The following is a 14,686-nucleotide window of genomic DNA, read 5'->3' as shown; positions in this document are numbered from 1 at the left end:
AATCAAATACCTTGAATTTTTCAACAGAATCTTCAGCTATTTCAAGGAAACAGTTTGACATGTTCCTTGCAGAGATAAAGACAAAGCTGCATCAAGGTAGATTGCACCTCGAGGATAAACATGACACTCCCAAACTTTTACTCTTTTCTGATCTACCACTTGTGGGGGCCAGGCTCATTTTAAATCTCTTGAAGTGAGAAAGAATTTCACTCTCTTGGTTTTTCGAAAATTTGAGATGTTATTTTTCCCCATATAGGGTTAACACAGGGATGACAGCCATTTTGAATTCCAAATATCGTTAAATGGCATGTAATTTGTCTCTCTCATTTCAAAATTCGCATGGTGACCCCTGATTTTTACTCTTGATTTTGTAAGAATATGGATGAAAGTTTCATTTAGTAACGTTTTAGCACATTAAGTTTGTCTTTCACTTTCAAGGCGCATACTACCTTAAGGCAGTATGCACCTCGAAAGTAAAAACACTTCCTCAATGAAATTTCAACCATTCTCTTACCTTATCAAGAATCAAAACCAGGCATCACCATGTGAAGATTAGGACCAGTGAAACAAATTATCGAAGATTTACTGATATTTGATTTTCAAAATGGCCGCCATCCCTGTGTTAATTCTATGGAAAAAAAATGAAATTTATGGCTTTCAAAAATCTAAGATGGTGAAAGTTTTAAATACTCAAAGGGCTTCAAAATGAGCCCAAACAGGTGGCAGATCAGAAAAGAATTGTAAAAGTTTGAGAGCCAGAATATCTGTCCATAAAGCGCATTCTACCTTAAGCGAAATATTTTCAGATGGAACAAGCCATGTACATAAATGAGATACCGTATTGATTTCAAAAATATGACAGGATATTACATTAATGCAATAAAAATGTATACCATTATATAAGATCTTTTTATTATCATTTAATTTTGGACAGAATGTAACGATCAAAGGTGTGACAATGATTGTGGTGCAGGTGGAGCAATGATGGACAATATAAACTGTCCAACATGTATCTGTAGAGATACTCTGCTGGACTATATACCAGGTAATTTGATTCACTAACTCTGAAATATTACACCCAGAAGCCACCCGTGGTCTCATATTATATGCCAAAAAATACAATATATTGGTGATAGTATTATGTTTTAGGGACGGCATGACAAAACCACTGTTTTTTAGCTATGTCAATCCCGCTGCTGAAAGCTACAGTACTCTTCACTTTCAGCTTAAAGCGCAGTGGTCGTCGCGCTACGCGTGCGTGATTTTTTTGTTGATAAACATAAATTTTTGTAAACATAAGTCTTCTCAACTTCAATAGGAGTGAGATGGGAGCAGTCCCCCACTTTGTTAAGGCCTTTGTAAGACTCAACATCATGCAATTATAGTAAAATATTAAGATCGGAAACGAACTTCAGTGGTGTATTTCTATCTATAAACTCGTGTAAGGCTACGAACATTGGGACACTACACTCAGCACATTATGTTGCTGAGTTTACTGCACGCAGACACAGTGAACAAAAAGCTTTGATCGCGCGCGATCACGCTGGTTGTACACGATGCTATGTACAGTACAGTGAAAATACATAACTAAAATGATCAACATTGCCTATATATGTAGACCAGCAACAAGCACAATGCCTAACACAAAAATTACACTCAAGACCATGATCGGCAAGCCAGAGCAGGACACGGGAGATGTTGTTGGGAGACGGTCACCGCGTTGACGTACACGGATATAGAGAATCCGGTCCCACAACGTACCGGCCCGCGACGACTTGGCCCACAACCAACTGTTGATCACCATGTCTTACTTCTCCTAGTATTAGGTGGTAAGAAATAGTAAAATGACAGGAAACAATAGACAAAACTAGCGGGTTTTCGCGGCATTTGGCAGGAAAATTGCACGGCTACACCGTGCATAGACGCATCGAGAGATCCTGTGCCCCGGTCCTCTGCACGGTCATGGCAGTGATCCAACCGCTAGCTGGTGTAGGCCTACCGGTGCTGGGCAAACTTCGTTGTTGTACCTCCTGATTGCCGGGTAGGTCTGAATCCTCTTTCAAGTGAGATAACCCCCACATAACAAGAAGACCTATGAAAGGTCATTCGCTTTACTTGATACCTGTACTCGGAATTCTCGTTTGCACCCCAAACGGGTAAACTTTGTAGTTGAGTTGGATTCTCCACAGCCGAGTGTAGCGGGCCATATACCAGGTTTGACACGGACGCTCATACAGACCACGGAACGGAACAGATGCAGAGATGCTTCTTGCTGCAGCGGGCATTGCTCTGCGAGCTGTAGATTTCTGTAGTTTGGGTTGTTGTCTTTGTACTCCTGTCGGGCCTTTTGAAATGAAAGCTCTCGTCCTTGCTAGCGATGTCGAAAACTAGAGCCCGGTCGTTGATAGTCTGTTGGCGTACATGCGTACATCTAGCTCTATGGCTCGAGCGATAACAGTAGCCGAGCCCTATTCAACTGATTCAAGAAAATCATGAGCAAATGTGATCTCAATCCAGCGTGCAATTATTGTTCAATATTCAGCAGATATTTAACTTAGATTAATTGACCTTTTATTGCGTGTTACATTTGGTTAGTTGGTATGCTTGTGACAGATCAGCCGCCATTTTAACAAGCGGCAATATCGCAAACATTACAATCAACCCGTAATGTGCGGCGTTCTTGGATTTGTTTACAACAGAGGGGGACCCCCTCAGGAGGATGCGCAGCGCGACGACCACTGCGCTTTAAGATCCCTGTGACAAATGCCATAATGTTTGATTTGAACGAGCTACATGCTTTCAGTGTTTTCAGATTTTCATTGCAATCAACAATGGTTTTACTTTAGTCTAAAAGACATTTTTCACTAACCATAGTAACTACACAACAAAGTTTACAGTAGAGATATCTTGAGGTACTCAGTTCACGCCCTTAAAATGGAAGATTTAAACTTTTGCTCAAACTTTCCCCAAGCAAACCTTCAGCCATTCTCTTTCAATATAAGGAGTAAAAATCGGGGGCCATTTAGCAAATTTTGTTACTGGAAAAACAAATTACCCAACATTAACGCAATATGTAGCCCCTCCCCATCCAAACTTTTCACAACATTATGTAGGAGGCAAAGCCGAGTACATTATGGAGTGCAAACTTTGCTGGAGACCATTATGGACCAGGACGGGCACATTAATGCTATCATTTTATTGTTTTGGCAATTCCGATGAATTTGTAGATCTAGAAAACATCTCGGCCACAATGCTGGATAATCGGATACATTATCAGTAATAATCTGAGGGTATGATGTCACAAAAGTCACTGGTATTGACAAAGCTATGATGTACATGTAATTACCGATATTTACCATTCAAAATGGCCACCATATGGAGTGTTTTCTCTAAGGGAGAATAAATTTCTGATTTTCACAAAACTAAGCTGCTGAAAACTTCTTGTCCATAAACTTTAAAATGAGCCCCGCAAGTGGTAGACCAAATCATGTGTTTGAGAATCCAAATATCAGTCCCCAAGGTGCTCTCTACCTGAAGTTAGCAAACTGACCTATTTTCAGTAAAATTCACCAAAAAAGGATGCCAACTAAAACACTTGTTTCACCGTGTTCTTTGTTCTTGACTTCAGGCAGAGACTTAACAATCCTAGGGAACAAATGACTGTGATGATTGTAATATAAAGAAAAATTCTGGAGCAATTTGAAAGGTTTATAGTCTGTGTGTCTTTGTGATCACAATGTCAATATATTTTTGTTTTATTCACCAGAGAGGTGTCTGTCGCCGGCAGAAGTAGGGAGACCATGCCAGAACACTGCACAGTGGTACTGGTACGACTACAGATCAGCAACATGCACCATGTCCAACTGCCTTGAAAATGACAACACATTCTTGACACAGAAGGACTGCATGGATACCTGTCTAGGTAAGGGCTCCAATTGAACCAAAATCCCAAGGTCTTTACAAAATGCATTTCATGACTAGGATAACAAACTCATTTTATAAGATTATTGGCTGTGTACTAATAGTTGAAGAAAAATCGGGATTACAAAATATAGGATAACAGATGTTTATGATTGTTTTAATTTTGTGGCTGTTTTAAGCTAAGAGTTTTAATCTCAGTTGATCTTTTTCCATATCCTTGCATAAACAGTTGTCACTCTGTTCCGGATTTATGCACAAAATGACATAACCCTCCCAAAATGCGTCTACAATGGTACATGTATCATGCATTCTGTCCAGGTCCTAGTATGTGATTGTAATTGTCTATTGTTGAAGAGATTAGGGTCATACAAATAGCCTACAATTTTGGACCATTACATGCTGACTATTTTGTCATCAGATTAATATTTTAGAATAGGGAAAGTCATTTTGATTAAGAAAAATCATGCCATTGTGTTGAAATAACAATGCAGATTTTATTACCAATGGTAAACAGCCAGATTGACCACAATTGCACACATTGTATTTTGTCTTCGTGTCAAGATATTACCTGAGTGCATTAGTCTAATGCATTTGTTGTCTGCTATCAGCTAACTACACCTATCACTACAAATAAATGAAAAAGTGCCACATATATGGTATATTTTTGGTCATAAATAAAGCTCAATATTATATTATATGAAAAAACTCTCAGTATATATACATTTTGTGGTGTACAGTGAACCCCAGTCACTGTTAAAGTTCAATTTTATACCAACACAAATACAAACACAAAATATACTGTTTTATCCTTATTGAGCCAGCTTTACTTTTTCCTCAATCAGGTCCTCCAAAAAATGCATCAGTTTGGAGTGGAAACAATGTAACCTTGGAGTGCCCCACACATCTTGGCAGCCCAGCCGATGTTGCCTGGTACAAAGGCACACAAGGCATCGCCAAAGGAAACACGGTCATTGCTCACATTCCGGGGGCAATCAAGTATGCTGTACAGGAGTGGAAGCTGACAGTTAATGACCTTAAAATGGAAGATGAAGACACTTACACATGTGAGGTCTATGTTAAGGATGGAAAGGACTCGTTCACCGTTAGAAAGCTATTTATACTGAAAGTTCTCAGTAAGTATCAAAACTGTTCATGTCATTCAACTATCCCACATTAAACATCCTGCAACTGATGTCTGAGTCATTGTTGTATCTTGGATTACCCAAGCCATAGATTCAGACCAACATATTTTACCATTGAGCCGGAAATAAATGTTTTCATATGTTAAATAACGCTTACTTAGTTGATTGGAATTATCTAGTTCAAGACTCTAACATGATTCCACACTTAAGCTGACAAATAATTACCCTTAAATTTTTGTTCAAGTTTCCTCGTCCTCTGTATTCTGTACGTCACAGCTGGCCCTAAAATCTTTTCATATCATTATTGCTCCACTTTTCAGGTAATTTACTTTGCTGCAGGTTACACACAATATATGTTTTAAATGAAATTCACTGTACCTACTCTCTCTCATAAATAGTTTATACCGGTGACAAACCAGGCACATGTCCACCAATACGTGGCAGTAGTGATACGGTTTACCTAGTATGTGTTGATGAATGCCGCACTGATGCTCAGTGTAGTGGCTCCAGGAAGTGCTGTAGTGATGGTTGTGCGATGGTCTGCCAAAGCCCAGTTCAAGGTACACACAAAATCTGATAGACAGTTGTAAAATGGGCTGTTGTAGTTCATTTAACCTCAGGCTATCAGATTGATCAAGCAGCTTTTTATCACTTTGATCATAAGCAATTTTGTACAGAAACTGTCCCATTCATTGCCAGCTTTTGAAAATGAAATTCAACGGAAAAAATTGTTTTGTGGCATTACAGGGACAACAGTAGCTGTAACGTTCAGTGATTGTTTTTCACTGTTTTTGCTATTAATGTCAAAATCAGTTTAAAGAAATGTCTTAAAAGTGAATTTTTTCTAGCTATTTTACATTAGTATCGCTATTTCGGACAAATTAAGTCATTGGTGACACCGGTCCCCGGCTAATAATTTGCCAAGGTTGGTTGCCCAGGCATCTCATCTAGTTCTTTAATTCTGACAATATACAGGGTTGTTCTTCATCGTTGTGTTTGCTTCATCAAGACAGAAATCTCACTTTAAATAAATCTTTCCATGCATGTTAACCTTGTGACTGCCTTGAATGATGTTAATTTCCTTGCTATAATAAATTCATATCGGGTATCTACGATATGAGTGCCGAAAAATTCTTGCATAAGCCCTTACACTAACCGCGTTTGATACAACATTTTACTATATTTTGGTAGTTTAAGAGCTTAAATTTGCCAATTACGTACTCTTCACAGACCATTATAAGAAATACCTTCTGAACGGCCAAACCTATTCTGCTTTCCTTTCGATACTCACCAGGGTGTCCAGCAGATAAACCTCCACGATGGTGTTCAAGAGATCTTTGTGACAGCACCATCTGTCGTTGGAACCACTTTGCCACCTGTAAAGTTAACATTTGTGGAGAGTGCAAGGTCAAATTCTACAATTCTGATGGCACTGAGGCTGATTGTGATACACGTAAGTGGAAGAATGAATGTTCAAATGGCTAGTAGCCGTAATTTTGGTGATGTATGCGCCATTTTTGTTATGCATATCAATGGTAAGTTCTCTTTCTATTCCCCGAAGTATGTTGAAACACCCGTTATTTAGCTTGTCGACACATGATCTGTGTGTGAAAAATGCAGTTATCGTTCACATAATTTGCAAGCCAGAATTCACTTATCAACAAGAATAATTCAATCTACTCAAAAACAGGCTGAGTTGACAAGTTCAAAACTCTGTATGTCAACATGTTGTGTACAGATTTTAGAACAAGGAGTTCTTCTTGACATTTAAAAAACAAAACAGTTGCAAAATCATATGACAATATCTTTTCTCAGATCTTGCCATTTCTTCATGTGTATCATTAGTGTGATATGCTGGAAAAATTTTATGTTTGTGTTAAAGGGAAACACTCGTCAGAATTGCACCTATGCGAGTTTCTTGTTTACACACAAATAATTTCATATACTATATCTTTGTGCACCTCATCATCACAGCTGCAACATTTAAATTATGTAGATTATGACAGATTATGACAGTCATGCTTTAACCTTGGATGCAGTGATTGCATTGGTCGTATGGGTCCCATACGACTTTGAGCGCAGTTCCGATGACCGTATTCCTTTAACAAGTGTCCATTGTTAGTCTATACAATGTTTGCAATATGCAGGCCATATTATGATACAACACCACTGTGGGGGACATTTCTATCACTTCACTTTGAACCCCCGGAAACCACCCAGAACAAATAAAGGAGTTTAATAACTACAGTACTGCATGTACAAGAATTGAACCCTCATTTCCAAAGGCTTCCCTCATCAACTCGATGAAATGAACAAGATGGTTCAAAAGTCCTAACCTACAATTTCATTCCATCTATTTAGCTTTATCAAAGTGCCACTTGGAGAATTTGGCCGCGATCAACACTGATAGTTCATTTACACCGTTGTGCTTCCGAAATGGGTCCTATATTCCCAAACAGTGCAACAACCTTGAGACGTACTGCTGGTGTGTTGATGAATCTGGCGCTGAGATTCCAGACACAAGAGTAGAAAGCACTGACTTAACCTGTGGTAAGCAACTGTCATTTCTCAGTAACAGAATTGATATCCTCATATTACTTTTAGAACATCAGCTAGCCCATTATACAATTATATTAACATTATATCAATAAAAGCAACTGGATACTTTCTCATCGTGACAGAATCAAAATGGCAGAGTTCAGAAAGCATAAAATATGCTTAATTGATATGTTTAACGGCAGTAAATTTTCTTCAGTCTGAACACATATGAGTTTTCGTTTATTTAGGAGCATAAATCTGATGAAACTTGGTATGATATTCACATTGATTTGTGTTTTATATTCTTCTTCATTTTCCAATGCAGATTTTGTCAATATTATGTAAGTATATCTTCTTATCTTCATGATATATTTCCACCATGTCAAGCTGTCCTTACAAAAAATGTTCTATAAAAGAAGGGGGGAATCAGGTTTTAATTGCATGGAGTGTGATCTGCCAAGTCCTAACAGCAAAATATGCTTTTCTTCATGTGAAAGTGCTGTCTTGAAGTGAGAATGGTAGAAATCCTTGTGGACTCGATAAGGAAAATAAATGTTCAATACAATGTGGACACAAATTTATTTTTAATTTCATGAAATGTGGTACACAAATTGCCCTTGATTTATTACATGCCTTGTATATCGAACGTTGCGCGCTCCATATAGGATTCAATAGTAACTCGTTGATGACATCGCGGGCAGCATAGAAATCTTTGGACTGAACGTGAACCGGAACTATTTTCAACTTGACAACTTCAGCACTAAACAATAATCAAATTACATCTTTTACTCAGGAAAAACTTTTTTCCAAATTTATGCAAAAAAAAATTGATAAACTGAATAACAGTGATTTATTAATATCAATACGCTGTTCGATGATCAAAATCGTTCTATTTTCAACAGATTTTTATCTAAAATGAAAATAAAGCATATAATTGCCATTTGTATGTAAACCAAAAAAACTTGGTGAGAAAATGTATGTCAAAAAGGCATGTAATAAAAATATTATAGCCCTATCATGGGACTATGTACCCTCACTGCAGGAGACCATTTGCCCTCCTTACTTCGAGTAAATGGTCACCTAGCCTCGGGCACATGGTCCCATGTTTGGGCTTAAATATATATTATTCATTATCCACAATATTATATTACAGCCTTGTAATTATCAAGAATGAATTTTGTGATATTATCCCCTCAGATTATTACTGATAATTTATGCAATTATCCAGTGGCCTCAAGGTGTGGTACCATATGTTTTCAACTTCAAATTCCCAAGCATGGCCAAAGCTATAAAATAACAGCAAAAATGTACCCCCTTCACCAAACTTCACTCCATAATGTACTTGGCTTTGCCTCAATACATGTTGTGCAAAGTTTCCTTTCATTGATTATAGGCCAGGAAGGCATACATTATAGAGTAAATAAAGTTCAAGAACAATCATTATCTGTCATGATGCACTGGAACAACTCAAAAGACAACTTTGAGTCTAACGTCTAAGCACATCTTCATGTTCCCTTTGAACTACCATAAGATTGCTACTGAGATGTGTAGAAGTGCAGTGTGCAGCATGTAAGATGTAAGGTTGTGAATCATAAACTGATACTTGAATATTATGGACTCTTTGACAGGAATATCAGCGTCACGTTTGCTTTGAATGGTGATTTCAGCAAGATTGAAGATAAGCAGGATGAGTTCAAAGGGTAAATAAGATCTCCCTCTGATAAATATCCTCTGTGACAGAAACGTTACATTCTGCAAGCTTTCAGCATTCTGCAAGCTTTCAGCATTCCATCAACTATTCTCCATCAACTATTCTCAATAAATTTAAAAAGCAATGAATTAATTTTCTATGTATAAACAGCCTTGGCAATATTTGAAAGCCATGTTTCTCAAATTGCCCATATCATTGTAGGAAATTCTTTGGAAAGAACAGCCAAACACGAAACTGGTAACTTCAACAAGTTTAATGCCCAATAATTTGGTCCTACAAACCTCTAGTATACTCAGTATATGTCCCCTCCTATCCAGGCAATCAACTGTTTGTGAGTATTACCTCCTGTAGTATTGAGCATATAAGTGTACAACTTTAAATGCTAAGCCAAAGCCAAAGCCAAATGTATCTGGCCTTGACAGGCAGTTTTTTCTACTCTGGCTATCAGCTCATTTGTGTGTAATTACATCCATTAACATGAAATAATTGGCATTTCTCATCAGGGCTCTACTCGCAAGCTTTGATCAGGAGTTCCAGTGCAGGAGTGGTCAAGTAAAGAATTTAAAGGTAAGAACACTGAGTATGAAGCAGAATACTGTATAAGTAAACCGGGCTACCAATAAAGCTGCAACAAAAACCAAATTTATGACAAGCATATTATGTATCTTTTGTAGTGCATACACTACCGATTTACATATTTACACAGAAAATGTCATTTATTGTGATATATGCCCAACAAGTGTAAAGTGTGTATGCCTGAATACCAAATTCATCATCAAGTTCAAATACTCTTATCCTACACACCTTTGTTAGGAAAACGTTTGAGGTATGATATATTCCAACACCACCTAACTCCGTAGTATAATTGTTTGTTCTAACCATATAAAGGTGAAAAAAGACAAAAGGAAAAGTTGGATCTGTCAAATGATTGTAAGATGCATGAAACTCAAACCACAGATATTATTACTTTGTTCATTTAGTAATTTATATACACATGTACAATTTATACAATTTATATGTATATACACACAGACAGATAGACAAAGATGGACAGATAGACAGACAGATAGACATACACTCTGAGACACAGTCATAGAGTTCTTGTTTGGAGGTGTTGTTTTTCATAACAACAATAAATATATAACAACACATGAGTACTTAATTTCAGGTGTATGCAGGTAGCATCGTTGTCAAGTTTACCCTCATTGACATTCAAGGTGCTCAATTTGATGCTGCAACTATTGCCAACACCATGGAAGACAGGGTAGGCTTAGAATAACTGTACCAATAGTAATCTGGCTCTCTGCCACGCTTTTCCAATATAAGATTTTATCTTCTACTGAAATACAGTCGTTTTTATTGAATTTCATGAGATTCAAGATTTTGACAAAATACTTCTGTCTGATATTTTATATTTAAAAATTAATTGTCTGGCTAAGTATCATAAATTAAACAAATGGTGTTAGGATTTCCCCTTAATGGAGAGTATCTTGTTTGTTAAAGCATAAAAAAGTTCGTCCTTAAACAATTATTTAGTGCATGTTCTTGAATGTATTTGAATAGCATTCACCTTTAAATGAAAAATGCAATTTTTTCAAGTTTTTGAGGTCTTTCCTCATTTCCTGCAATGTTGAACATTTTGAACAATGGTTGTGCATGTCAATTTTCAGATGAAATCCGGAGATTACAAGTTGGAATTCAACGGGGAAACGTTCGAAGTAAAGGAAAACACAGCAGTCTTTAACACTGTCAGGGTAGAGAGGCCAAAACCTCCAGCATCAGACAACGATAATGCCAAGCTCATAGCCATCCCAGTCATATGCGTCATTTCAATTGTTGCTGCAATAGGTTTAACTCTGGTTGTCATCTGCTTGGTGAGATCATCATAGCTTTTGTCATACCTCTGTTTCTTTCTGTTACTCAAGGTATGTTGTTCACTGATAGGAACAAAAATAAATGCAGAGGTCTCTAACAAGTTAACAAAAATACAGTTTGCTGAAAAGGTCTGCACATTCACTAAAAGGTAAACATTAACTGGTTGTAATGTATGTAATGTGTGACCTGTATAGCCTCTGCCTTTTTACAACATCCAATCACATAGTTTTGCAACTCTCCGTTCAATAAACTGTTAATGTGAATGATATACCTCTTTTAAGGTATTTTACTGAATTCTTGCCGTTTGTTGTACTTTTTCGACAGTATAAGAGAAAGAAACATGGTTCCTCTGGAGAAGCCAACTATGCTGTAAATGATATGGAGGTAAGAAAATGGCGATATATCTTTCAATTTTGACAAAAAATTCTGTTTCTCATTATGATGATTTACCATGTGTTTCCTTTATTTGAGAAGACTTAATTCAAAAACTTTTTGTTCCAATCCATTTTTCTTACATTCCAATAGAACATAATAAGAAAATGAACATTTTCAGGAGGACATGAAACAATTGACTCCATTTGTCCCAGTAATTCATACTGTAACAGTGATCTTAGCATTCTTTGACATGTTTATGCACTTAAGAGAATGCTTCCATTGAAGAAACTGAATAATTCCTAGCAATGATTATGCTCTTGCTAAAAATAAGTAAAGCAGTTCAATTATCATGAGTAGTTTAAGGTAGAAACAAGACTTTTTAGACCAAGAGAATCATGCTGCCACTTATTCAATCTTTAGAAAAAACCTTTGGATTCCCATAGTACAGTGAACCTCAGGGTATAGAACGATCTGTTGTGTTTCCAATTTCTACTCAGAAACCATGCTAATTCGTCCATTACCATCTGTGTAATCGTTTGTCTCTCACAGGCTTTCTCTAATCCAGTATATGACCATGTAAATGGCAAGATGAAGCAATAACAAGATACTCCAAGCACAGACAAATCGGGAGATATGTAAAGTATCAATCTACCATACGCAAATATCACTCATCCAGGTGGCTGAAATCATTTTGTTGGACTCTTCTTTTTCCAAATAATACAGATGAAAAGATGTCTGATTCCGTACGTGTCTTGTATACAAATGCTGCAGCTAATGTCTTTCTGAGAGAGTTTCAATCATGTGTGTCACTAGTTTTGATTCTTGTAAATGGAAAAATTAAAAAAGTTCATGTAAGTTGAAAGGACTTTCATGTTGAAAACTGTAGCGGAACAAGAAAATAACAATAATGGCCTTCATTCTAACCAACGCTATTAACGCAATTTTTACAATTTTGCCAATAGACTTGTCAAATTGACCATTTTATTCGTTAACAACATAAATGTATATCTATGCTTTCCAGTACTGATGACATTCCTGCTAAATATCCACTTAAATTCAAGTTTTTTTCCTTCAAAAGAACTCTTACAAAACATCATGCCACATTTGGTTTAGGAAGTAACCAGAATAAGCAAAATAGCCTCCTTGTTACTGGCACTTACACAGTGCAAGGCATGGTGTACATGAATAGTAATTCCTGATATGAGTCAGTATTACTAAATTTGCATGTGTAAACAATACTCCATAATGCACATTGCATTATTTGATACTAATATGTGACTTCTAAGTATCCAGTATCACTAATGATGACATTGTATCTTTATTGATATGCTGTGTCACTTTTGATGACATTGTATCAACTTTGATGACACTATATCACTGTGATAACATTATATCACTATTGCTATCATTGCTATTGCTATCATTTTTGATAAAGACTGTTACATCACTATCGGTGACATTGTGTCACATTGATGACACTGTATCACTTTTGATCAGTGATGATCAGTCTTGATGACACTGTATACCATTGCCTTCCAGAAAGTTGGTTCCCGAGATTGATAGTACTTATTAATTATAGACATATACCAATTTCTGTCGTACCTTCTATTTCACGGATAATAACTCAGATGATTTTTCTTTCTGAATGTTAATCAGTTTTTTTTATTTCACATTCTAATATGCCATAAATGTATCTATGGTTCACTAGGGTGCACACAAGGTATGGAAAAGTTTCAATTATCGTGCAGATTTGCGGTATCTACTTATAATCAGAATGTCATGTCTGTTTGTCATTTACGTATTGATAGGTAGTTTTTCTCAGTACGTTACTTTTTTACTGCAGATTTCTTTTTGCTAAATTACCTGCATAAATCACCTGTTTTTAATTAAAGGGGAAGTTCAGAAAGGCTGATTGTTAAATATGTATTAGCTTTTGGGTCACTTATTCCGGAAAAGCCATTTTTCGCTATTCATAACTCGCATGATTTTTCACAAAAATGGACAAAAAAATGGCAGAAGATGCAGTTTAGAGCGTCATCATTTTAATGTATTTTGAATTATGGGAAAACATGCCAAGCTTGGCTCTTTCATCACATGATATGGCAGGGACCATCTATGGCGTGTCCACTCAGTCACGTTTATGCCAGGCTGTGCGTATTTGCATAAAACATAAACAATAGTTGTAGACCCCCCCCCCACAGCTGATAAAATTTGCCTTCGTGAACTTCCCCTTTAAGTAATCTGCTATAAAAGTTTTGAAGTGATCGAAAGAAAAACTAAGTTTTTTCTCATCAAACCTTTAGTTCTGTCTATGTATATAGCATAGGTTGTGTACCAACACAACGAAGGTTTTTGTGAACCATTTAAACATGTGGTAGAAAAAGTTGAGAAGCAGGGCAATGTATGTTGAACATATATCACAAGTAGGATTTGAAGGGAGAAATGATTCTAGCAGCACCAATACTATTACCATAAGCCGAGAAAAATGTGTAATGATAGATGTCTCAAACGTTGGGAGAAAGGAAAAAGATACATCACAGATTTCTCCTTAATGAGTGTACTTGTCACCTGAAGAATCTCTAAAATTAGTAATTGAGATATTTTTCCAGCAGTCTCTTAAGATGCGTGGTGTAACTGCTGGTAAATGGTGTTGACAGTCTGTGTTGAAATTATATTGACATATTCAATTTACGAACTCAGTAAGTGTAGTGAATGTGATGAATTGTGATTGAAAAGAAATGCCACACATTGGAAGTAGCTTGTAGGACTGAGAGTCATGCATTTGAGTTTTGTATTTTGAATTAATTCTTATATAGCAAAGTATCCAAGACATTATTTTTCTTACCTTTATGACATTCAACGGAACTTAAATATTCGAATAATAGAGAGATTTAAATGAGATTCAGTTTGTACTTTCTTCCGTGTGGCTGGATATCCACACGCCCTTTGTATCAAATGTTTGAAATATCAAGCAATGTAGATAATCAGATTTCTAAATAAATACATATGCCTGGGTTATTTCTGACTGCATTTATGTCTTGAAGATGATGTTTGAGGGGTCACTTTGAAAGACAATTACAGCAAAAGGCTGGGAGAGAGCTTGAGAAAGTGAGAGATGCTAAAT

General features: G+C 36.6%; 1 protein-coding gene across 1 annotated transcript in view; it reads left to right on the top strand.

Moving 5' to 3' along the window:
• LOC139118771 (fibropellin-1-like) overlaps window positions 1-12,450 on the top strand; it is a 53,970-nt gene extending 41,520 nt beyond the window's left edge. Inside the window, exons 18-29 of the mRNA XM_070682222.1 lie at window positions 935-1,045; window positions 3,767-3,922; window positions 4,764-5,054; window positions 5,462-5,623; window positions 6,358-6,516; window positions 7,425-7,634; window positions 9,230-9,301; window positions 9,816-9,879; window positions 10,481-10,576; window positions 10,983-11,186; window positions 11,512-11,571; window positions 12,112-12,450. Of these exons, the coding sequence (XP_070538323.1) occupies window positions 935-1,045; window positions 3,767-3,922; window positions 4,764-5,054; window positions 5,462-5,623; window positions 6,358-6,516; window positions 7,425-7,634; window positions 9,230-9,255 (1,115 nt within the window). The 3' untranslated portion in view covers window positions 9,256-9,301; window positions 9,816-9,879; window positions 10,481-10,576; ... (1 more) ...; window positions 11,512-11,571; window positions 12,112-12,450. The remainder of the gene's footprint in view (window positions 1-934; window positions 1,046-3,766; window positions 3,923-4,763; window positions 5,055-5,461; window positions 5,624-6,357; window positions 6,517-7,424; window positions 7,635-9,229; window positions 9,302-9,815; window positions 9,880-10,480; window positions 10,577-10,982; window positions 11,187-11,511; window positions 11,572-12,111) is intronic.
• The last annotated feature ends 2,236 nt before the right edge of the window (window positions 12,451-14,686 follow it).

Source organism: Ptychodera flava, chromosome 19 (genome assembly GCF_041260155.1).
Source record: "Ptychodera flava strain L36383 chromosome 19, AS_Pfla_20210202, whole genome shotgun sequence".
Classification (NCBI taxonomy): Eukaryota; Metazoa; Hemichordata; class Enteropneusta; family Ptychoderidae; genus Ptychodera; species Ptychodera flava.
Note: the sequence above shows the minus strand (reverse complement) of the source record. Positions and strands in the feature narration are given on the sequence as shown.